Below are 25,914 nucleotides of genomic sequence, written 5' to 3'. Positions count from 1 at the left end.
ATTGTTTATCCCTTAAACATTTTCCCTAAAATAGGGATTCGGATGTAGGGATATTTTGACCAAAACCGTAAAATAAACCTCAAATTATAGGAAAAGTGGTGCTTTGGGGGCACCGAATGTAAATGCTCTTATGCTTTGTCCAGCTGGCAAATATATATGGGGTGCTACAAATGGCATACTTTCTTATGTTTTTAGATCATGTGTTGTGGGGTGTCCAATGGAAGGAATGGTATCTCCAGCTAAAGTAGCATATGTGGCTCTGAAATATCACTTGGCGATACAATCGGTGTTGGTACCCCAGGTAATCTCTAAAACTACCTTCCATTTTATAGTTTTTTTGTGTTTGTGTTCATAATATTCCATATCAGATTTGGGTGTTACAACTAGTATGCACAATGCAGTACTTGTTTTGTTTATTAAAGGTTCAGATATGAGAGTTGGGTGCAAATAAATAAATCTGACCTCAAGGTCTTGGTTTGGATGAATGGAGCTGAAGAGCTAAGGGAGAAGACATAGGGTGGAGGTTTGGAGTGCGAGTGGAGAAATTGGCTGAAGTAGCTCTGAAAATTATTAGGTTGGAGGGAAAGGAGGAGAGGTAAGAACGTTAGGGAAAACAGCTAGAGAATCTGATCAGGAAAATCTAGCTATCTTAACACCTACCTTGCTTGAAAGGATTTAGTAGAGACCAAAGCCCATTGAAATTTGAGTGGTTTATCAAGGAATTGGAGAACATTGAAATTTAATGTACGAGGGAGGGAGGTGGAAACATTGAAATGTTGAGAATGTGAGCATCAATATGAATTGTGAGACCTTGTGCACCTCTCATGCTTGAAGCAATTGGTTGAAGATTGAAATTGGCAACCGTTAGGCTGTAGGAAAGTCATCAAATTTAAACCTTTCCTTACAAGAATTTTGATGATGATATACCTAAGTTGGAGATAAAATTCGTGAGCCATCATGTTGAATCCTTATAATTTTGATATGATCTTACAATGTAACAATGGTATCAAAGCAGTGGAATTCACTTTCAAGCAGCCTCATTCCATAGTACTTATCAGTCAAATGCAGTTATTATGACGTAAATTTAGTCATGTCAGCTGTGTTGATATGAATTTGAAATGCCTTATTCATTTTGGAGTTATGTTAACCTGCGTATTATGAGTTCTTTCGTATTTTTATTAAAAGGCACTTTATGTGGCGTTGCCTTGTGTGTTTTTATCTTTTCAGGTACTGTCATTCCAATGTCATGTTGTTGATTTCCTTCACAGATGGGGATCAGCACAGTCGATTCATCAGTTTCTTGTCTTGGGGGCTGCCCATATGCCAAGGGTGCATCTGGAAATGTTGCAACTGAGCATGTTGTGTACATGCTAGATGGGCTCGGTGTGAAGACAAATGTGAATCTTGGTAAGCTCATGTTGGCTGGGGAATTTATCTCTAAGCATCTGGAACACTCATCTGGCTCAAAGACCGCAATTGCCTTGAGTAAAGACACAGCTCGAGCCTCCAAGCTATGAGGTACTAGCTCTAGGCCAATTTACACTTGCATCTTCCCATTCTTTAGATAAGTTCTGAGCACGCATCCTACCATGGGGATTCTAATAAATAAATTGTATTACCACGTCACCATTTTTGGCACTACGGTTTCCTAGTACACGTGCTGTTACATGTTTATCAAACAACCAAAAAAAACAAAAAGGAAATGATATTTTCAATCATATAGTGTTCTACGTACTCCTTTTAAAAAATGTGAGTAAATGTGATACCAATATGAAAAATTAATTTTTTAATTATGGATCACATTCTTTTATAAATGAAGTGCACGGTGCTTACACAGGTCATAATTGCATCTAGTATTACTAAACAAAAAATCCAAAATAAAAAAAAAATAAAATCAGTGCATATGAAGTGAGAATAGAGAAGTGCATATTCAAGTGTGAAAAGCTTGTAATGATAGCTCAACTCAAAGGTGTTCAAGTGTACTGGAGATTTTTACTCAAAAGTGTGACTGTGAGGATGTTGACCAGTCCCATGTATTATATTGTTATGGGTACTATACAAAATACTAGCCGGAAATCTTATATTTTAGTGACCATCAATGATTTAGGGAAACCTTTAATTATTTTTGTTGTTGATAGATTTCTTTTTGGGGGACACTGGGCAGATATATGGCATATCTAAGATGCCCCTAGGTTGAATGACGGATCCTGATTAACTGCCAGGTGCTCAGGCCGAGGAACTGCGAAGGTTGAGCATGCGGTCTACAGGTAGAGCAAGGTTAACCTCGTGCACGGCCATAGAATAGTTATGACCAAGGAGACTTGGTCAAGCAAACTTAGGCTGAGCATGGTTACCTGCCTTCGTGCATCGCGGGATGGTTGCTTACTTGAATGGCTAAGCAAGGGGTGGTCGAGCGAGCTCAAGGATACCTTGCCGGTGATAGAGATTACTGATGGGACTAGTGATGGCCGTTTATGGCCTCGCCTGCCCACATACGCCACGGGAAAGGCTCCTTTGGGTGCATGACAATATGCACCCGTTGCCCACTGTGCGAGGACATATGACACCGGTGGTACACATAGTAACTATTAGCCCCCCTGTCGTGCCATAGCTAGGCCAAGCCGAATAGTTTCGACCACTTGCAATCCTATGCACGTGGTCGCATGGTAGAGGTTGCCTTCGTGAGGGTTGGTCAGGGACCACCCCATTGGAAACAGATGACGCAAACAGTCCACATGGTGGCTGCTAACGCCCCTGTTGGCCCATAGCTGGGTCGTGGCAAGTAGTCTTGACCACATGCAATCCCGTGCACATGGTCGAATGGCGGAGGCCACCTTTGTGTGGGGTAGTCTGGGACAACCTAGTCAGAGATAGATTACACCGGCAGTCCACATGGTGGCCATCGGCACCCCAATTGGGCCACAGTTAGGTCGTGGCCGAGTAGTCTTGACCACGTTCAATCTCGTGCATGTGGTCGCATGGCGGAGGCGGCCTCCACAGGGACCACTAGGCCGTAGAAGGCCTCAACGACCCATGTAGCATTTAAGTGCACAGTGCACCCCTGCTCTGTGCCCATGTGCATAATCCAAGTGCACAATGCCTATGGCGAGAAGGTGTTTTCATGTGTGAAATGCTGGGTGCATATGTGCCACGTGCACAATGCGTGTGTTTCAGTGTATTATGCTCCTAGTTGTATGGGCGAGAGTAAGGTAATCTCGCCCATTTTAATAGTGCTATGAAAGCAATAAAATAATGGAGGAATCTTACCTGATAATTGGTAAATGATTTCAGAAGTCAGGAAATCCTCCTCCTTCAAGTTTCTGTGCAGGAAATAAATCAAATCCCACAAACGATGCAAAATGTTCCTGCCAAAAATCGCACATCATGCTAGAATAGGAGAAGAAATTATTCCTGGCCCACGGTGGCGTTTCGGCCTCATCGGAGTGGTATGGAGCCTCTAGTAGCGGTCCAGAGTGCGGTAAGGTGTCGTACGTACATCCATAGCAATGAATAGGAAAGTAAATGCAAGAAATATCAATGGAGATGGAGATATTGATTTACGTGGTTCGCATTGGGTCTACGTCCACGGGCCGTTTAAAGGGTAAATCCATTATAATATGTGTTTTATAATCTCTCATGGTCTCTCATTTCTCTCTGTGCAATGGAGCTGGAGAATTATTTTATGGAAAAGATCCTTGTCTCTGGAGCTCTCGTCGCGAGGTTGAAGAAGGTAAAGAAGTCCCCTCCTCGTCCGGTCTGATCCCTTTTTATCCTAACCTTGGGAGTGATGAGGAATGACGACTTTATTCCACTCCTCACTTGCATGCCTCACTTGTTTTTCTCTTTCTCCTTTTTATTTTCCTTTCCGTCTCCTCATTCTTTTTCCTCTGACATATTCTTTTTTCTTGCCCCCTCCTTGTCTCCTCTTTGTCTCTTATTCCTCTCTTCTTTTGTTGTTTTCTAATAGGGGCCCTTTGTTGGCTGGGCTTGTTTATCTGGGCTTTTATCCCCTTTAGTGACATTTTGTTAGGCATCCGAGTTGGGGTTTTCTTCGCTTTGCTTTTCGTTAAAGATATTTTCTTTTACGTTTCATTCTTGTAAAAGCTTCTCATTTTTCTGATTGATTTATTTATTATGTACATAAATTTTGGTTTTGAACATAGGAAGCCCAATAAAAACAACAAAGAAGCATTGCTAAAAACCATTTTGACTAATGTGGAATCTCTCACCCGTGGTGCTAAAAAGGAAATTAAATAATGGTATACTTACAACTCTTTTACAACCTACTAATATAGTAGTGCAACGTCATTAAAAATACTAAAATTTTCTTGATTTATATGCTACAATAGTTTTAAAAGAGTTGCAAGTATATCATTTCTCATAACAACACTATGGAAGTGCTTTCTCCATCATGTATTTTTGCTTTGCTATAACTCTTGTGCCTAAAGATACAATACTCTTGTCACATAATTGGCTTTGAAAGAGATGGCCAAGAAGCCTGTAAAAAAGATGAAAATAGCTATGTCTGATTGATTTCTCTCCTCTGGACCATCCATGCATAAAATTTGCATCATTGGCAGATGAGAATGATGTGGGAAGCTTGATGATCTAATTGAGGTGAGTTTTTTTGTCATGTTTTTCTATATACTCAATTTTTTTGTGGAAGCAAAAAGTATTACTGCTTGTGGGTATTTGGATTGTAATGTGGGGTTTACATATGGAGGTAACAATCTAATTATAAGTACCATTCCTTGCATATCCAATGATTTGCATTTTTAATGGATAGTTCTTTTGTAGATTATATGGATGTGGCTTTTGTTGTTGTTTACATGTTTTTTTAAAGTAATTATATGGCTCAACAAAGATCAAATTAAAGCTCAATGGCATCTCCATTTTAGTAAATATATGCTGCATATGAAATAACGAGCCACCTGTGCCAGCTGCATTATATATATAGATGCGGCATTTGATTTAGTCTGTTATGTTATCCATTAACATTTCAATGGCTGATTAAGATCTTTAGGTATATAGGGGAAGATGATGCAACTTAAACAGGCTTAGTCATCTCAATGCTGCTTGGCTATTTGCGTTGGAGTTTATTTCTTCTTCTCCTTTTAGTTTCAACCACTTTTAAGATTATACAAAATCTGGTGTTGATGATTTGTTGATCAATTGCAAAGAAGTTGTGAAAAGAAGTGTTTCTCTTAGTGATCCCCTAACCTCTGCATTAGTGATACATACTTTTGTTTCAGATTTATTCACCTCACTTGGACTCACCTCCTCCAAGATAGGTTCATGTTGCACACAGATTGCATCAGAATCAATTCAAGCTATGTAATGGTCCACAGAGAAGACTGAGTGAATACCCTTTTTTATTTTGTGTATGTCTTGCTGAAGACTTCTCAGTGATGATTTAGTGCAAATTTTTTTATTATTCTTTAAATTTTTAATAGAATTTGATCGCCAAAAAATTTTATTTTATCACAAAAGACTTTTTCCCGTGAGAAGAAATTGCCATAAATAACTCTATCAAGCAAGCAGCAAGGCAGTATTTTTTTGTAAAAAAAAAAAATAGTGAAAGACAAACATCAAGAATGGAAAATTAAAAGAGAAAGTTGAAGTCGATCATTTCTCCCTAATAGGCTCCGCGAAGACGGGATGAATTATACAAATTGAGTTACTTCTTAAGTGAACTCGAAAGAAGATTAGCATCGAGCCAGTGGAAGTGGCGCCGTAGCTAAATTCATCCATAAAGGAAGAGCGTGTGTTATGGTCAATAGAAGACCATTAATCAATACCTTGAGAAAGGACCCAACACACCCTTCTCCAATTCCAAAGACCTGAAGCAACCCAACAAAAGAGAAACTATATATCCCTATTGAAGGAACGACAAATTCTGCACCCACAATGCATGGTAATGCACATGGCAAGGCTCACACCCACACTGCTATACCAGACAACACAGACCACAGCCAAAAGCAAACAACAGATTCATGCACAACGACTACAAAAGAGCCTCTGCCAAAAGCATCTTCAAGAGAACCAATGAAAGAGCTACAAGTGTCCTAGGTCTAGAATATCATTTTTCAATTCTTGTGTAAATCTATACCGTTGATGTAATCTGATTCTTTGGATAGTTCTCTGATATAAATAACATATGGATATAATGAATAGTGTGTGGTGAATACAATATACGAAGGAACTTTTTCCCTCTCTAATTGTGTCATTTCCTCAAGCACCTTGAGTGCTTTATTACTTGACTTTTATGTGTCTGTTTATGGTATCCAAAGCCCTCTAGGACTCGCGTCCCCTATCCATGGCCAACTTAGGACATTCTTCTTCTTCTTCTTCTTCTTCTTCCCCACCACCTTCCCACAACCTCACCACCATTAACTCCTCTACCCATTTCATCACCATCAAGTTAACGTTAGAGAACTACCTATTGTGTAAAGCACAGATGGAACTGTTCTTGAAGGGACATCGTCTCTTCGGCTTTGTGGACTGATCCATCTCTGCTCCTCCCTCTACCATTGCTGGTTCTCCCAACCCCGCACACGCCAACTGGGTCTTACAAGACTAGTTGATCATCTCGGCCATAAATGCCTCTTTGTTCGAAAATATTCTTGCCCAGGTTCTAACGTTCACCACTTCCTTTGATGTTTGGTTTACTCTTCAAACAATGTTTTCAGCTCAATCCTCCGCTCATATAATGCAAACCCAATACCAGCTTGCTACCTTGAAAAAGGGATCTGACTCCATCTCCACTTTCTTTCACAAAGCAACCTCCCTAGCCTCTACTCTTGCCGTTGCTGGCCAAACACTCTCCCACTCAGAGGTCATTATTTACCTCTTAGCCAGCCTTGGAACTGATTTTGATTCCATCGTTTCTTCCCTAACCACATGGCCTGAACCCCTTACTCCTCCTTAGGTCTTCAGTTATTTCTTAAACCATGAAAGTCGACTTGCTCATCAAACTAATGCTCTGCTTTCCAAGTACCTCTCTTGCAGCAAACTCCACCTCTCGACAAGCTTTTCCCAATACATTTTCAAACCAAGACAGGGGAAATCAATTTAGGGGTCGATGTGGACGTGGTGGGCAACGTGGGGCCTTTAACCAGCCCCCTCATCGTCCCTTTGACCGAACGATATGTCAAATATGCAACAAGCCCCTACACCTGCCTCATTTGCTGCCCATTATACCTCTCTGCCTTAGCAAGCTCTGAACTCCAATATGTGGTTCCCAGATACAGTGGCGATGAACCACTTTACCAATGATTTTGCCAACCTCAATCTTGACGTTGCATCATACCAAGGCCCTGACCAAGTTAGCATCGAGGATGGTTCTACTCTTCCCATACACAATATTGGTTTAGCTCACTTCCCCTCTTCTTCTGGAAATTTTATCCTTAAAAATCTTCTTCATGTGCCCTCTATTACGCGTAATCTAATTTCCTACATCAGTTTTGTCTTGAAAACTCTGTATTTTTTGAATTTCACTCTAATTCTTTTTTTGTGAAGGATTTGCGCACCCGGGCAACACTCCTTCAGGGCAACGTTAGGAATGGGTTGTATGAACTCCCTACTTGTGTTTCGGTGCCTAAGGTGTTTCCACAACCTTCCCTCTCTCCTCAAGCAATAATCGGTGAACGAACCTCTACTCAAACATGGCATTCTTGTCTTGGTCATCCCAACCCACGGACCACTACCTTCACAAAAAAAAAATTCAACCTTCCCCTCACCTCTCACAACTGGATGTCCCCCTGTCACCTCTCAAGCCAAATCACATACTTTACCTCATCCGCTACTCCATCCCATTCTACTAGGCCTTTTAGTCTTTTATTTTTAGATGTTTGGGGACCAGCGCCTATGCCGTCGTCTCATGGTTGTCGCTTTTATCTATCTATTGTTGATGATTATTCGAAATACATTTGGATTTTTCCTCTCTTAGCAAAATCGGATTTATCATCTATGTTTCTTACATTTTACAAATATGTCACAAATTTCTTTTCACAAATATTGCTTTGGTTCAAACCGATGGGAGTGGTGAATTTCAGCCCTTACATAAAATTTTTCAAAATGCATTTAACACCGTGTGACGTGTCCCTACTCTCATGCCCAAAATGGCATGGTTGAGAGGCGACACCGTCACATTGTCGAAACCAGCCTTGCACTTTTGGCCCATTCTTTTGCTCTGTAAAAATATTGGGCTGAAGCCTTCTCAACCACGGTCTTTCTTATAAATCGAATGCCTACACCAACACTCCAAAACAAATCTCCCTTTCAATTAATTTTTAATCAACCACCTAACTATACCTTTTTACGCACATTTGGATGCCTCTGTTGGCCCAACTTAAGGCCATTCAACCATCACAAAATGGACTTGAGATCCAAACCGTGTGTCTTTTTGGGTTATAGTCCCAATCACAAACTGTATTTTTTCCTTCACATACCTACAGGTAGGCTCTATATTCATTAGATGTCCAGTTTTATGAAGACACCTTCCCATTTGCCCCTCAAAACTCATGGTCCACTCTCTCTCTCACGGCAATACTCTCCCAGCTCCCTTACCAGGCCTCACAAGATGTCCACAACTTCACACCCGTCTAGGTCCCAGCCCACTCTAAACCTAGGCCCACAAATACACCCTTTTCCTCACAGATCAACCCAGCCTGTCATAACAACTTCTTCTCCAAATAGGGCATCATCTTTCTCTTCCCTACAGAATTCATCTTCCTCTTCCCTATAGTCATCTCCTTCGCACATATCAAACCTCCCTCTATTATTCGGCAACCATCCCTCTAGTATTCGGCAACCATCCCAGATCAACCCAGCCGCCGCATCACCTTCTCCCTCTATTATTCGGCCGCCATCCCCTTCGTCTGCCATGTCCCTTCCCACGACACCTCATATCCATCCCATGGTTATGAGGTCCCGCAACAACGTCCATAGACCCCTCCGTCGACTTGATGGCACTATCCCCTGGCCTGCGCGGAACACTTTCCCTTCACCTCACCACTTTCGCTCCCTCCGTTGTTTCGGAGGAACCTTCCTCCTTCACTGAGGCCACTAAATTTCCCGAGTGGCGCGCTGCTATGGCCGTCGAGTTTGATGCCCTGCTTCTCAAGCGCACCTGGGATCTCATCTCGTATGACTCCAACCTCAACACTCTTGGCTACAAATGGGTCCTAAAGACTAAATGTCTTGCCGATGGAACTCTTGAAAGGCGAAAAGCTCACTTAGTTGCTAAAGGATTCCATCAGCAAGCGGGGGTCAACTTCACAGAGGCCTATAGTCATGTAGTCAAACCAGTGACCATTCGAACCATCCTATCCATTTCTGTTACCTTGTCTTCGCCCCTACACCAGTTGGATATTCAGAATGCATTCCTGCACGGTGACTTGGAGGAAGCTGTCTACATGCAATAGCCGTTGGGGTTTGCAAATCCTGATCTTCCCACACATTTACAAGCTACGTAAGTCCTTTTATGGTCTCAAACAAGCCCTTTGGGCTTGGTTTTCAAAATTAAGCAACAAACTTTTGTCTCTTGGTTTTTTGCCTCTAAGTCAGATTCCTCATTGTTTATATATTGTCATGGCTCTGATCTAATTTATGTTCTTGTTTATGTTAATGACATTATTGTCACTGGCTCTAGCAATAAGTTATGTTCTGAATTTATCTCTGCCATGCACAATTCGTTTCCAGTGAAAGATCTAGGTTGCTTGCATTATTTCCTAGGAACTGAGGTTATCTGAAACTCTAGTGGTCTGTTCATATCTCAGCATAAATATATCTCAGATCTTCTCAAAAAAACCAACATGCATAACTCAAAGGCTGTCTTGACTCCTATGTCTACATCTGAAAAACTCACTGCTCTTGATGGGTCTTCATTTGAAGACCCACAGCTCTACTGCAGCACAGTAGGAAGTCTTCAGTATTTATCTTTTGCCCACTTTGACATTTCATTTGCTGTTAACAAAGTCTGCCAGTTCATGCATTGTCAGAAATGTGGAGACGTCGGGAATCTTAATAATGCTATGAAAGCAATAAAATAATGGAGGAATCTTACCTGATAATTGGTAGATGATTTCGGAAGTCAGGAAATCATCCTCCTTCAAGTTTTTGTGCTGGAAATAAATCAAATCCCATAGACGATGCATAATGTTACTGCCAAAAATTGCACAACATGCTAGAATAGGAGAAGGAATTATTCCTAGCCCACGGTAGCGTTTCGGCCCTCAATCGGAGTGGTATAGAGCCTCTAGTAGCGGTTCAGAGTGCATTACGATGATCGTACATACATCCATAGCAGTGAATAGGAAAGTAAATGCAGGAAATATCAATGGAGATGAAGATATAGATTTATGTGGTTCGCACTGGGTCTACGTCCACGGGTCGTTTGAAGGGAAAATCCATTATAATATGTGCTTTAGTCTCTCATATTCTCTCATTTCTCTTTGTGCAATGGAGCTGGAGAATTATTTTATGGAGAAGATCCTTGTCTCTGGAGCTCTCGTCATAGGTTGAAGAAGGTAAAGAAGTCCCCTCCTTGTCCAGTCCGATTCCTTTTTATCCTAGCCTTGGGAGTGATGAGGAATGACAACTTTATTCCAGTCCTCACTTGCATGCCTCACTTGTTTTCCCCCCTTTCTCCTTTTTATTTTCCTTTCCATCACCTCATTCTTTTCCCTCTGACATTCTTTTTTCTTGCCCTCTCCTTGTCTCCTCTTTATCTCTTCTTCCTCTCTCATTTTGTTGTTTTCTAATAGGGGCCCTTTGATGGCTGGGCTTGTTTATCTGGGCTTTTATCCCCTTTAGTGACATTTTGTTAGGCATCCGAGTTGGGGTTTTCTTCACTTCGCTTTTCGTTAAAGATATTTTCTTTTAAGTCTCATTCTTTTAAAAGCTTCTCATTTTTCTGATTGATTTATTTATTATGTATATAAATTTTGGTTTCGAACATAGGAAGCCTAATAAAAACAACAAAGAAGCATTGCTAAAAATCGTTTTGACTAATGTGGAATCTCTCATCCGTGGTGCTAAAAAGGAAATTAAATAATGGTATACTTACAACTCTTTTACAACCTACTAATATAATAGTGCAATGTCATTAAAAATACTAAAATTTTCTTGATTTATATGCTACAATAGTTTTAAAAGAGTTGTAAGTATATCATTGCTCATAACGACACTATGGAAGCGCTTGCTCCATCATGTATTTTTGCTTTGCTATAACTTGTGCCTAAAGATACAATACTCTTGTCACAGAATTGGCTCTGAAATAAACGGCTGGGAAGCCTGTAAAAAAGATGAAAATACCTGTCTTATTGATTTATCTCCTCATGACCATCCATTCATAAAATTTGCATCATTGGCAGATGAGAATGATGTGGGAAGCTTGATGATCTAATTGAGGTGAGTTTTTTTGTCATGTTTTTCTATATACTCATTGTTTTTTGGAAGCAAAAAGTATTACTGCTTGTGGGTATTTGGATTGTAATGTGGGGTTTACATATGGAGGTAACAATCTAATTATAAGTATCATTCCTTGCATATCCAATGATTTTGCATTTTTAATGGATAGTTCTTTTGTAAATTATATGGATGTGGCTTTTGTTGTTGTTTACATGTTTTTTTAAAGTAAGTATATATGCTGCATATGGTATAACGAGCCACCTGTGCTAGCTGCATTATATATATAGATGCGGCATATGATTTGGTCTGTTATGTTATACATTAACATTTCAATGGCTGATTAAGATCTTCAGGCCGTATACAGGGGAAGATGATGCAGCACCAACTTGCTGGCTTAAACGGGCTTAGTCATCTCTATGCTGCTTGGCTATGTGAATTGGAGTTTATTTCTTCTTCTCCTTTTAGTTTCAACCATTTGTTAGATTATACTAAATCTGGTTGATGGTTTGTTGATCAATTGCAAAGAAGTTGTGAAAAGAAGTGTTTTGCTCTAACCACTGAATTATTGATACTTACTTTTGTTTCAGATTTATTCACCACACTTGGACTCATCTCCTCCAAGATGGGTTGATGTTGCACACGGATTGCATCGGAATTAATTCAAGCTGTGTAATGGTCCACAGAGAAGACTGAGTGAATACCCTTTTTATTTTGTGTATGTCATGTAGAAGACTTCTCAGTGATGATTTAGTGCAATTTTTTTAAAAAATTTTGTAATAGACTTTGATCGCCAGAAAATTTTATCTTATCACAAAAGACTTTTGGAAGAGTATTAGTAACATTGGAGTTGATTATCTGGTAATATGAGTTAACTTTCCGGACCCTCGAGGAAAATAACTGGAATGGCGCCGCAACTAAATTCATCCATAAAGGAAGAGCATGTGTAATAACCGGGCTTAGGCCCAGCCCCTTTGTTTTGGTCGGATGTGCGAAACCCAGCCCACGAACTGGTTGAGTGAAGAACGGCATCGTTTTGGGGAGGGATTTAATTCCCTTCATGTCGTGCACTGTTTCTCTTCTTCCTCCATTGCGTTCCTTCATTCTGCTTTCGGTCTGCATTTCTGTGATTTCCTCCATTCCCGTGCATCTGCTTCCCACGCCCCACAATCTCTACTTTCGGTTCCGCTCATGAAGAGCCTTCCTCACCACATTTCCGAACCACTCAAACTCTCTATCTTGCACGAACTGGTATTTCATCCTTAGCCGACACATCCGTTTCCGTGGGTCTCGAGTTTTCTGATTCTTCGAAGGTAAGCCATCGTCCTCTCTCGTTCTCTGCATATTTTTGTTCTTTCTTTCTGTTTCACTAGCAATTCGTGAATTATTTTCTTTGGGTTTTGTCACTTTGCAGCATATTGTGGGTACCGAAAATCTGAGTGCCGTGGTTGGGTTTTCCCTCTTTGAGTTCTTGAATTTAATTTTCGGTAACTCTCGCTCCAGCCACTGAACCGTTAGTCACTCTTAATTCTATACTTGCTGTTAATCCTCTTAATTCTTCCTTCAATCCGACTTTCCCTCTCTTTCTTTTTATGTATATTCTTCTTTCTTTCTTTTTTTTTTTTCTTTTTTTTTCTTTTTTTTCTTTTTTTTTTTTTCTGGTTTTATGTTCACTAGAGATTGCTGTGAATATTTTGGACGTGAATTCCAGTGGCCATTCGAAGTGGTTGAAGTTTTGGGACGTGAATTGTAGTGGCCATTCGAAGTGGTTGAAGTTTGTATTTTCTGTTGGGGTAAGTTCCTCGTAGCTGTTGGTGGTTTTTGATGATAGGTTTAGACTGTGAAATATAATAGAGTTACTGACTTGATGGTGGTTGAGTGTGATGGAATTCTTGATGTTGAGATATATGATTTTGGATGATTTGTGAGACTGTTTTTGAATTATTATTTGAGACTTCTTGGTGTAAATGATGGGTGTTTTGGAACTAGTTGTATTGAACTCTCATGCAAGTCTTAAAGTGCTGAATGAATAAAATATTGATGCGGACACTGAAATTGTTTTATTCGAAGGTTGGAAGTGAAGTTGGGTTGGGTTATGTTTTTAATTATTGAAGTTGCAATTGTTGGTTTTGGAAATAATTATGATTGGTTTGGTGTTATAGAAGGTGGTTGTTTTGGGTTTTAAATGCGAATGATTTGAAGGGAGAGTTGTTTGGGTTTAATTGTTAGATAGTTATGGAGCTGTGAAGGGACTGTTTTGATTTATTACTCAATAAATAACAGTCTACTAGATTGGTTATTAAATGTTGAATATATGTTCTTTTTGTTTAGGTGGTGTTACTATTAGAGTTCCGGCTCAAGGTGTTGATAATACGAAGAAGTCAGGTAAGCGGGGTTCATATACTAGTTTTGCATAAAAGAAATAAAATGAGGTTGACTTTGAAAATAAACGTGTTTGTTTTTTAAAAGAAATGATCTGAAAATAACCTCAGATGTTTATTCTGCATATGCATAAATTCAATATAAGAGAAAGTGTTTTCCGTCATGACTGGTGTAGACATGAGCTAGTTTTGTGCACTTTGTTTCTGAACTATGTAAGAGAGCGAATAAGGAATTCTAAAAGTTTTGTTATGAACAAATGAGAATATTTTGTTTATGTTTATCTCGAACATGTGAAATGATCTGAAACTTTTCAGTGTTTTGTTTGATATGATGTGTTATCTGAAAATCTTGGCATGAAGTTCTGATTTTGTATATGTTTGTAACCGGATTTTCGATGAAATCCGTTTTGTCTCTGTTAAGGCCCAGCCACGGGTATAATGGTGGTTTATAACCCTACAACGGGGGTGAAACATGGAATATGGCCCAGTCACGGGTATAATGGTAGTTTATAACCCTACCATAGGGGTTAAATATGGTATCGTCCCGATGTGATGCTCAGAGATGACTTAATTATAATGTTTCAGATTGGAAATGCCAACGAATTTTCTTTTTGGAATGAGTTTATTTTTCTGAAAACTTCGCTCTAATGCTTTTGTACAAAGTTTCATTTCTGCATTCTGGAAGTAAATGTTTTGTTCTACTTATCAAATGTTATAAATGCTCATGTTTACATGCTAGTATATGCTCTCTGCTTGCTGAGTTATTGATAACTCACCCCGTTAATCTTCATAATATTTCAGATGATATCGATGATTCAGCTGAGGATCAGTATTAGAGTCTATGGAGAAGATTAGCAGTGATTTGTGGTTGGGTATCCCATGATATTAGTGTTGGTGTTGGAGGTTAATTATTTTTCTTAAGTTTGCTTCAATGGATTTAGACGGTTTATGGGGACATATGTTAATGTTATATTATTTCTAGTTGTTATTTGAGACATGAAGAAGAATTGATTTTATTTGGGTTGTTGGATTGAATATTGGATAAATGAGTTTATTTGATTTATTTAATTGAAGTATTTACGTTCGATTTGAGGTTTGGGAAAATAGATATATTCTTGACTTTGGAAGTACTCTAGCCTTGTTAGAGTTGATTATCAGGTTTTATGAGTTAACTCTCTGGACCCTCGGGGACGGGACGTTACAGCATGTATTATGGTCAATAGAAGAACATTAATCAATACCTTGACAAAGGACCCAACACACCCTTCTCCAATTCCAAAGACCTGAACCAACCCAACAAAAGAGAAACTATATATCCCCATCGGCCAAAACTCACACCAGCACAGATGAAGGAAAAAAGGAAAATGGAGTTTCTTATGACTGATCAAAAATGCAAGGTCATAATTATCATGTAAACCAAAGACAAAACCATAAAGGTATAAGTATTTCGAGATCTTAATTAGTTTTTTGCAGGTTTTTGAAAAATTCTCTATAAATTTTACTCAAAAAAAAAAAAAACAGATCATAAATGTGAGTATTTAAAGATCTAGCTATTAGTTTATGAAAACTTCTCTATTTTTGTTTGAAGATTTCTGGCTTATTGTATAGCAATACTATCCAAAAATATTTTGGAAAAGCAAAATATTATTCAAACAACTCATAAGTTCAATGGAATTTTAGAATAGACTCTCACCTACAAATACCACTCAAACATCCATATTCCTACAAGAATAGACTCTCATCTACAAATACCAAAACATTTAATTATTTATAGCCAAGCTCCAACTTGGTGGGTAATCCTTTCAAGTACCTCCTGCTGGATCCCTTAATGATTCGAGTAGCTCCAACACAACTGTCCCAAGATCTGGTCTCTTTTTTCTGTTAATTTCAGAACACATCAGTGCCAATTCAGCCAAACATAGTGCAACCTCAAATGGCCAACGTCCAGCCGAAGGATCCAAAAGGGATTCAAAATTGCCTGCAAGTAAGGCAGCGTTGACATCATGTGCTATAGAGTAGGGTGGTGATTTCCCTGTCAGCAATTGCAGTAAAATGATTCCAAAGGAGTAAACATCTGACTTCACAGTAAGAACTCCTGTTTGGTAAAATTCAGGATCTAAGTAAGCTCCGGTTCCCTTTGCGATAGTGTTATGACACACTGTTACACTGTCACTTGAACTTTGACTGCGGCTTAACACTCGGCAAATTCCAAAGTCACCAAGTTTGCATACAAAGTTGGAATCAAGGAGAATATTGGCTGGTTTCAAATCTCCATGCACTATTGTGTGAGGTCGAATACTGGAATGAAGATACACGATGACAGAGCATAACTCTGTGGCAATCCGTAGTCGAGTTTGCCATGACAATGGAGGAGTGTTGTCCTTGCATTTGAGTCGATCTTCAAGACTTCCATTAGGAAGATATTCATAGATGAGTGCAAAAGCTTCGGGGCAAGATTGAATGAGTTTCACAAGATTGGGGTGCCTCAACTGACCCAATACATTAACCTGATATATACGTATACAATCAATATTAAATTTAAGATCAAATTATTCAACCAAAGTTTTTGAGATCAAAATACTCTCATTGATACCTTTTCAAAACTTTCGTATTGAAAATTTCTCCAAACATGCTAACTTATTTAAGTAAAATATTTTTCAGATCTAAACTACTCCAGTGTTTTTCAATTAATGCATATACAAACCTCCATCTGGAACTCTTGGGGGCCTTGGGAGCCATGAGAATTTAACATCTTTATAGCTACCTCAGTTTGTAGGCGACCTATGTAAATGTTGCCATATCCTCCTAGTCCAATTTTCTGGGATTCATGAAATCCTTGAGTAGCTTCTGCAATTTTAGAAAGGGAGAATTCAGGCAGCTCGAGCATGCAGTGTCCATTTGAGTCCTCTTCTTTTCTCTTTAGCCCTTCAGCTTCTTTCAGTGCATGATCACGCTCCATCTGCAGTTCATCCCTTTCTTTCAGTAACTCTGCAAGTTGGCTCTTTAATGATGATTCCTGTTCTTTGGAAATCCGGAGTTCTTCTATGCATATGTCTCTCTGCTTCTCTGCAGCTTGGGCCTATTGGTCAGATTATTAGCAATTTCTGTAAGATTTAAAAAGTTGTGTGTATTGTTTTCGATACATGTAATGTGGAGTGTAAAGAAAACCCTCATGAACTCAGAGTTGAAGAAGTTCATCTTCTTCATTCATTCTTTCTTTCTTTCTAACACTACATTTATACGCCAAGCAGAACTAGTAATTAAAAAGCTTACTCTTCGTATAGCGTCAATCATATATTCGTCTCCACGTTGACGCACGAGTGCCTCTTTTTTTAAATCTGCCATCGCTTGTTGAAGCTGCTCTTCTAAGCTCCGCTCCTGCTATGATCCATAAATCTGCCAGGTTCCCGAAACTACTACCATCAAGTGCCCATCACCCGTGTGGTGCCTACAAACCTCCAGCGGCATGTTGGAACACTTCATTATCTAAAAAATTATTTTTATGGAGTTTTGAGAGATAGAGAAGAGATAAAAAAAAAGTTGAATAAAAATAATATATTAAAATATTATTATAATATAATTTTTATATATAATTTTTATTTTAAAATTTAAAAAATTTGAATTTTTATGGAGTTTTTTTTTTTTATTCATCGTGCTGCCTCTCCTCTTCCCTTTTCTGTTTTTTTTTTTTTCTTTTCTTCCCTCCCCACTAAAGGAAATGAAATTGAGGTTTGAAATATGGTTTCTTTCTAATAATGAACGGCCATTGACGATGTCTAATACAATTAATGGAAATTATCTTTTGGGAGGAGTAGAGGAGGGTGGGTTCCTATTTTAGGGTCTGTTTATTTTTAAAGATGAGATGAGATGAGATCTTTTAAAATATATGTGAATAATATTGAGATATATTGAGTATAAATAAAATAATATAAGATGAGATAAAATTATATTTGTTTATAGAGATGAGATGAGATTAATTTGACTTTTTTTTACTAAGAATTGATTGTTGTGGGACCCACAACTAATAATATTATTTTTAAACACAACTCAGCCACTGAAAACGAATTGTAACCCGTGCATGAACAGCGGATTCGGAATGAATAGCTTCCAAGCGTTTGAAAGGGCACTATTGCTATGTTCGTTACATTTTTTTTTCCTGTTTTCCTTGCATGCTTCCTTTATTAAAAATCCATGTGTAATAATTTTTTATTTTTATCAAATATTTTGCTGAGTCACTAGAAATATTTGTAATGTAAAAAAAAAAAAAAACCAAAATTTCATTTAAAAAATAATATGCTAAAATCTTTTGTATGTAGTACCTATTTTATCAAATATTTGTTTGAGTGATTCCTAATATTTTGATATGATTTTTGCCATTCATTATTACTACAGCAGACACTCATTAAAAAAAAAATATTAAAATAAATGTGATGCATGGATGAGAAAGAATTTATTTTTTAATATTTAAAATTATTTGCGTGATATTTGCTATACATAAACACGTGTGTTAATAAAGGAAGCTTCGTCAAACCTATTTTAATCTGAACGAAGATTAAAAACACTAATCATTAAACCCAACAACCTTATAAATAAACAAATAAATAATCAAATCCAATAACGTAATTCATCTACCATTTGTCATTAAATAAATAATATGTCTAGTATAAATATTGAGCAATCCACATCAAGAATTATATCATGTTTAAATTCACATCTCGCATAAAATACATCAGTTGTCGAAAATAAGGATACTTTCAAAGGCAACAAAAAAAAATCAGTATTAAATACCCGCGTAATGAATTAAATAACACCATCAATGGCCATCCCTTGCTTTCCACATAGAAATGGCAATCTGATCTCTAATCGCACCCATATTGTTTTGGGCTTCAGTTGACAAGTCTACATGACCAGATGAGGATGCCCTGCCAGCAACTGCAGGCTCAATAACAGGTAGATGCATCGTACTCCACGTTTGAAATATCCAGTCATCGAGGATGACCGTTCTAATATAGTTGTGCAGTGGACAACACGCTGTAATAATAAGTCATTGTCTCTCAACTGAATATGGAGGCATGTTGGAGAGAATGGTGAATCGTTCTTTTATAACACCAAATGTTCGTTCTACAATATTACGAACTGTTGAGTGGCGATAATTAAAATAATCTTTATACCCATGAAAACCCCTGTGATTGTGACGATCACTCCGGTGATAACGTTCTCTTGGATAGGGAAAGCAATCCCCTAGTGCATGGATAAGCTGAATCCACAAGATAATAATGACCTGAGAGTCCATTTATTTTCAAAGCACAAACTTCAATTAATATAACAGCAATCACAATGAAAGTTCCAACTTAATAATATTTGACAAAGTTTATAGAAAAAATTACCCTCTGGTGGCCATGGAAAACAGGCTTCTAGATCACTAGCAGCATGGTGGAACACACGTGCATCATGTGCGGATTCCTCCCATCCAGTGTAAACAAATATAAACTTCATATAGAAATCAACTATTGCCAAGACATTTTGGGCAACTCTACCCAACCTATTTCGATATGCCTCGCACAACTCAGCTAGGACGACAGCTGGTATCAACGTACCGTCCATCGCGCCAATGCATCCCTATAAACTCAACAATTCAATCCCAACTGCCTAACACAACCAACTAATGCATGATATGATTGTTACATTGTATGTTGTAAAACAAAGTTTGAATTTTAATTGGTACCTAAAACCAAGGATAATTACGATCGTTGCTTGAAATAAAAGGATGCAAGCTGTTCCTTGGAGTTGGCACAGTCAAATGCCTCCCAACCTCACATAATGCATTAATGACTTTTCTAACGTTTTTATTGATTGTTTGCGTCGAATGTTGAAATCTGTCCCCAACAATTCGCTGGTCTTCTGCATGGCCCACAAGAAGGCAAAACATACCCACAGCTTCCTCCACCGTCACTTCTCTTCTAGAATCACGTATCAAGTGATTGTTACGTAACAATCCGCATAAACAGCGGAATGTAGGTACCTCTATATGAAACATAATCTTTCAATTATCTAGATGACCATTTAGAATTCCTAAAATATATTGATTCCCTCAGAGGCCTATATTATGGTATGGCCTTGGGTGATTCTTTCGCTGTCTGTGGGACAGTATCCTAATAGTGTTCATGATATCTATGGGCTCCATCAGATCACCACTATCACTCCCGTCGGTCCAAGAATTGTTATGCTCCATTCTCTACTATATGATGTGGAACTGGGCTAAAAACTCAAGACAAGTTGGAGAATAGACCAATAGGAGGGACCTATAGCATTGTGAAGTAGTTTTCATGAGTGTACGTTTCCATTATAGAGAAGCAACCAACAAGCTCAATATATGCAAAGAATCATGCAAACTTTTGGGATTCTCTAAAGTACACCGCAACATTATAAATTAAGATGAAAGACCCAAGTAATTCAAGAGGTCCACTTCAGTCCAAATTGCAATGTTCTAATTAATTACTAATGGTTTTTCTGTTCACTATTGTTGTTGATATGGTAGTTTCCGTGGTCCTATGCATGGCCATGAATATAAAAAAAATTTAAGTACTGTTTTTTAGGAGAACTTTATAATAAGTCCTTCCTGTTTCTATCTTCCTATATTCTATCCTGATGTTTACAGTTCATTTATTCCTAGCTAGACTCTGCCGAGTACATGTAGGACTGGTACATGCTAATAACTACTTAGATCCACTGTGCATAAGTTTGACACTTTATGCCTTCTCCTGTAGTTCAAAATTTTGAAAGGTTACTAATTCTGTTTATATTACATTTATTTCTGGGTGATTCAATTCCCTATGACCAGTGGTACAAGTCAGTGGTTTTCCAATAACATATTTTCTTCTCACTGTGAAAGACTACCCTCATAATTTACTAAGCATGCCTCTAGGTGCTAGAATTACAACCATGTATTTGTGGAGCTATGTGAGAAGCTTTACATGAATAGAGACATCATTTCTTTGCTTTAAGGGCAAAGGGCAAATTTGCAAACCTACAGCTGGCAAGTAATCTGTTGAGCCGACAGGAAGAAAACATCCTAATAACTTCCTGTTATTTACAAGAGAATTATTTCATCTATACAGGAATCCTACAAAAGTGATTTTATAAGCTGATTGGTCAGTTTTATTTTTCCTTTATTGAATTTTTAGTTAGCATTTTGTTGAGCCAAAACTTGCATTGTTATTGTCAAGTGAGTGTGTAAAAGGTTTGTCTCTAACTTTGCAATTCTCACTAAAACCTAGTTATTACTGATAACAAAATTTGACCTTATAGCGTGAGAAAATATTTTTTACATGCTCTGCAATAGTCCCAGTGAAAATATTCATTTACTTTACAGCATGAACACAGATAACACTATTTGCAAACCATTAGGCAACTAGTTAGGTAAGTCAAAAGCAATATCAATATATCATAATCCTGTGACATGTAACTAGTTTTTTGGCTTCTTACCCATAGGAAAAAAAAATCTGGAGTAAACTAGTGGTTGGGATTTCCAAAACCTAAAGCTGCATATTCTAACAAAAGTTACATGCATATTGTACTCTTGATAGCAGTGGAAATGAACTATATCTCCAACAGTTGCAAATGTCCATAAGGTGTCTATTAATAGTTTATGTCAAACCAGATTAACATCATGGCTAATTGTCTTCAGATTAACATCATGCAAATATTTCTTCTCACGAGCTAAACATCTAATCCCATGACCAAATTATATAAAACAGTCCACTTGCACTAGTTTTTTCAGTAACCAATATATATATATATATATATATATATATATATATAAAGTCACCTAGTTTTAGGTTAATATACATCTTATTCATAGTTGATGTAGTATAAACAATATCTTGAATACATCATATTCAGCAATATATATGGAATATATTTCATCACAATAACCAAGACAAATATATATATGCACAAGCTATACATCAAACTATGGACAAGCAGTAGCAATAACATCACAATAATGAATCAGCAGCTCCAACAGCCAGTTTGAAAACACACTAATCTGTAAGAGAAGTCAATATTTATTTAATGTGGTAGGTCCTACCACATAATGAACCAACCAAATATTTCAAATTAAACAGTTCTGATGTTAAAATATTTAACATCAAAACTGTGAGTTTTTTCCTTCCATCTATTCATTCAAGTGAATATAAAATGGTTGATATTCCTCCGAACAGAAATATGACAAGTTTGAGAAGAAGCATAACCTAGGGGGTAGCAACCTCTACCTTTGGGATTCGAGTAGATGCCTTTGAGAAAATTTGATCACGTTCACAAAAACCTACAGATGGCCATTGGCAGAGCACCAAATCAGACATCAATTCAAGAGGCAGGAAAAATGTGATATAAACAAACTCTAATAACATGAACAAATACATTCACAATTTTGTTGCTCTACCCAACACATTACACAATACTATTAATATACAAAGAATTATTCCGCAACATCACAACTGGATTTCAATTAAAAAAGTGCATTTATCTTCCAAAGATATCCATGAAACCAACAAATGTTAACAACAATTGATGGCAAACTCAAATTACATTACACCGATGAAAAATTACAACGAAGCAAAGTAACTAATCAACCACTCAAGACAACCTAGTCACTAATCAACTATGCATAGTTCGATCACTCAACTATGCTATGCCCACGCGTGCCTATGGGCATCATCCATTACCAAAAATCCTCGTTGTGCCAGGGGATTCATTAATCGATCAAACGCACAGGAGAAAACATCGGTAGGCAGTGGGGGCTGAAGTGCTTGTAACAAGGCCACACAGTGTGAAAAAAGAATCGAAACCATCATCCCTATCCATGCAATGTGTGGATCCTCTACTCCGCTTTTCCCTTGACGCTTCTCCTCTGCCATCGTAACACTTTCGCGTGCTTAGTAGGAACGCGTGATCACTGCAACCATATTCGATATCTCTTCGTCGTGCTGGTTGCTTTGCCCTCCCTTCTGACTTCGTCGGGACGAGTGAGTCGATGGTGTCCCCGTGTCCATGGAAAACTGGGACGGGTCATTAAAGACAAAATCAGAGTTCCCTTGGATGCCAAGTGCGGGGCTCTGATGGCGCATCTCAGCGTCAAGACGCTCCTCCTCGTCCGAAGATGGTGGTGGTTGGGTGGATGCGTGGTGGAGTGTGCCGGTGGCAACAACAGCGCCAAAAATGGCACAGAGGTCTGCATATCGTGGGCAACCTGAGGTACGAAACTTCTTTACTTATGGCTTGGCCTGGATAAGGAATTTTAAATTCAAAATATTAGGGAGGGATTAATGCGGAAAAAAGTGATATATAATAAAGGGATTATTTCGTAATATAAAAATATGGCATGGTTAGAGAAGTATTACCCTAATGGCATTTGCCCAGTGTTCATCACTCCCTATAACCGTTTTGGTATCGGAGTCCCATCCCATACCAGTTTGGTGCATGAGGTCTGTGAAAAGTCGTTACATCATCTTAAGCCGATGTATTTTCCCCTTGATTTGGCTCGCTTCGTACGTCCTTACTCCCAATGCCGTAAGACATGCAGCATAGGAAGCATGGTCCCTAGAAGTGATTTTCCCAACCCTCAATGCACCATTAAGGGCGTCAGCTAACATCATGTCAATGAAGACATCCTCCATTCCATCCACCCAAATCATCGGATCAACGTGTGAAATGTCGGTATAGGGGTCCATTTGAAAATGCTAATAATATGATATTTCAATCCAAAGACATTTATATCATATGGCCAAATAAATGATAAATGAAGTCCAAATTGTTTAATTTAGAAGTGGGTCATACCTGCCGAGGGTGAGGTAATCAAAAGGAGCGTAGGTAGTAACGCTAATAAATTAAAAATGTTGTTAAAAATAGTTTGCTGCCAAAATGATAATCCAAATAAACACGTGTTTCCAAATTATTCACGTGATCATATACGAGCTTGACATATATTACCTACATAATCAATGAAATGTTCTATAATATTATTTTCCTAGGCAGAGGCTTTGTAATTATTAGCAAGAATCAATGGCACAATGTGCATATATGCAGGACATGCAATTGTTTTGTAGAACTGTGATGTGGAGGGGCTGAAATTGCAAGGAAGTGAAGGATTGAATTAGTCTGAAAATTAACTAAGCAATCGCTGTCCACTGCTTCATAATTCATACCACAGATCATAAATGGCTAAAAAAAAAAAACAAACAACCAGGCTTCGTATCCTATATTCTGTTGTAATTTCGTACTCTTATAATTGCAATTCCATAGGTTTATCACATAATGAAATGATCATGTGAATAATATAATACACACTTAGATTTTTTTTTTCCCAAATGGGTATGTAGAAAGACCGATTCCTTTCAACTAATGCACCCATTTAAGTCCTATTCAGTCCTTCACTTAGTGTTAATGGCAGCCAACCATTTAGATTAAAAGCTGGGTTCATATATAGTTTATTTCAAGTTTCCATCTCTTGATATTAAATTCTCCACTAGGAATTTTTCCTCTACCTCTGAATGGTGTCTAGAAAGTACACCATCAAGTTACCTTCATTTTTTTGCATCTAATATGAATAGTTTAAAAAAACACATTTCCACCTAAAAACACAACCTCAGATTAACCAGATTTATCAAAACTAAACTACAAAAACTTATGTATTCAGCAATTCAGCCCTTAACACTATACAAATATGATCAATGCCTGTGACATGTTGCCCCATAATTTTGATGACCTATGAATGATTAAAAGTATTAAAAAAGCAAAACCAAATAACCTTATAAAACAAAACTTCCATTCTTCCTTCTCATTTTCCTAGTCCTTCTCCTTCTTCACTACTGCCTTCTTCTTGGCAGTCAAATAGGGTTTTTAATCATAGCTTAAAAACCCCTTGCATAATACAGCCACTTTCCAGCTCTTCACATGGAATTTAAGCTAATATGGTGTAAATTGCAATTATGTTAGTAGGAGATGATAATGGAGACTTGTTATAATTATAGGGTTTGGTTGGTCTTTTGCTGCCTGTGTCTAACTTTGACCATATATAAATACAACTATTGTGTCCATCACTTGATATTGACAAAGCAGACCATTTAATTATTCAGATACACTTGCATTGCTCAGTATTATAGCCTACGAATTGTAATAATATTTTTTTCCCATTTCCTGCTCAAAGTTCTTTGGCAATAACTTTAACTTTGCTAAATTATTTTGGTATTTGGTGGTCATCCAAGTTTTTTAATGCAAATATTAAAGACAACCAGATTGGTAATAGGGCTTTTATCTGCCCATCAGTTGCTGATCTTTCATGTTCTACCATTTTAAATTCAAACACAAAAGAGAGTCCATTCAAACCCAAAACAAAACACAACCACTAATCGATCGACAACCACAAACAAATCTGGTCCAATGCATTAATCACCAACAATAAACAAGATATTTGTAGAAATTATTCATATAAAAAAATAAATATTAGAGGGTTCCTAAAACACTACCTGGTATGACCTCGTTGTCGGACCCGTGATGCCCTTGCAGAGGATGGTGAGGGAACGTTTATGGCAGTTGTTTTTTAGAGATAAACCCAGGTTGCAGCACCTAACTGTGGTGGAGGAACGGGGGGTTTTGGCACTTTTCGGCATTTATCTATATGTAGGGTGCTTGGAGAAATGAAATGGGAGAAGATGACTTCGCAGCAATCACTTCGGTGATGGGTAGGGGAACGGGGGAGATTCGCACGGCAAGAACAATAGAGGTTCCAGACATTCCAGACATATTTTGATTTTTCTTGGAGATAAGCTTTTCTCGAGATGTCGTTTGGAAGGGTATGTGAATGGCAAGGATTTGCAGCCGGGGGATGCACTAGAATCAGTTTTCCCGAGAGAGATGGAATCGAAATCTTATGAGATGGGATGGGTGAAAGAAGATTCGCATGGCTTGCAAGTTCGAAATGGGACTTACGAGAGAGAGGAGACAGACGCGAGATTCGCACGGTAGAAGGCAGTCAACAGTGTTGAGTGAAGAGATGAAAATCTTGGGATGAAATTGTGTTTGTTTTCGGGAAACTTCCTAACCGTACGAAAACTGGTTTTAAGGT

General features: G+C 38.1%; 2 protein-coding genes and 1 long non-coding RNA gene across 4 annotated transcripts in view; 2 read left to right on the top strand and 1 right to left on the bottom strand.

Annotated features, from left to right (window-relative positions):
* The first annotated feature begins 222 nt into the window (after positions 1–222).
* LOC118344064 lies at positions 223–4,617 on the top strand. Its single transcript, XR_004797830.1, has 3 exons — positions 223–301; positions 1,228–1,518; positions 4,581–4,617. It is a non-coding gene; the product is annotated as an uncharacterized LOC118344064 (long non-coding RNA).
* A 4,349-nt stretch (positions 4,618–8,966) lies between these two features.
* On the top strand, positions 8,967–9,425 carry LOC108980677 (uncharacterized mitochondrial protein AtMg00820-like). Its single transcript, XM_018951678.1, has one exon. The coding sequence runs from the start codon at positions 8,967–8,969 to the stop codon at positions 9,423–9,425; it is 459 nt and encodes a 152-aa protein (XP_018807223.1).
* A 6,163-nt stretch (positions 9,426–15,588) lies between these two features.
* LOC109002031 (U-box domain-containing protein 33-like) overlaps positions 15,589–25,914 on the bottom strand; it is a 43,283-nt gene continuing 32,957 nt past the window's right edge. For both annotated transcript variants that reach the window (XM_035683871.1, XM_035683872.1), the window contains exon 8: positions 15,589–16,297. In XM_035683871.1, coding sequence (XP_035539764.1) covers positions 15,593–16,297 — 705 coding nt within the window. In that variant the 3' untranslated portion in view covers positions 15,589–15,592. The remainder of the gene's footprint in view (positions 16,298–25,914) is intronic.

Source organism: Juglans regia, chromosome 12, assembly GCF_001411555.2.
Source record: "Juglans regia cultivar Chandler chromosome 12, Walnut 2.0, whole genome shotgun sequence".
Taxonomy (NCBI): Eukaryota; Viridiplantae; Streptophyta; class Magnoliopsida; order Fagales; family Juglandaceae; genus Juglans; species Juglans regia.
Note: the sequence above shows the minus strand (reverse complement) of the source record. Positions and strands in the feature narration are given on the sequence as shown.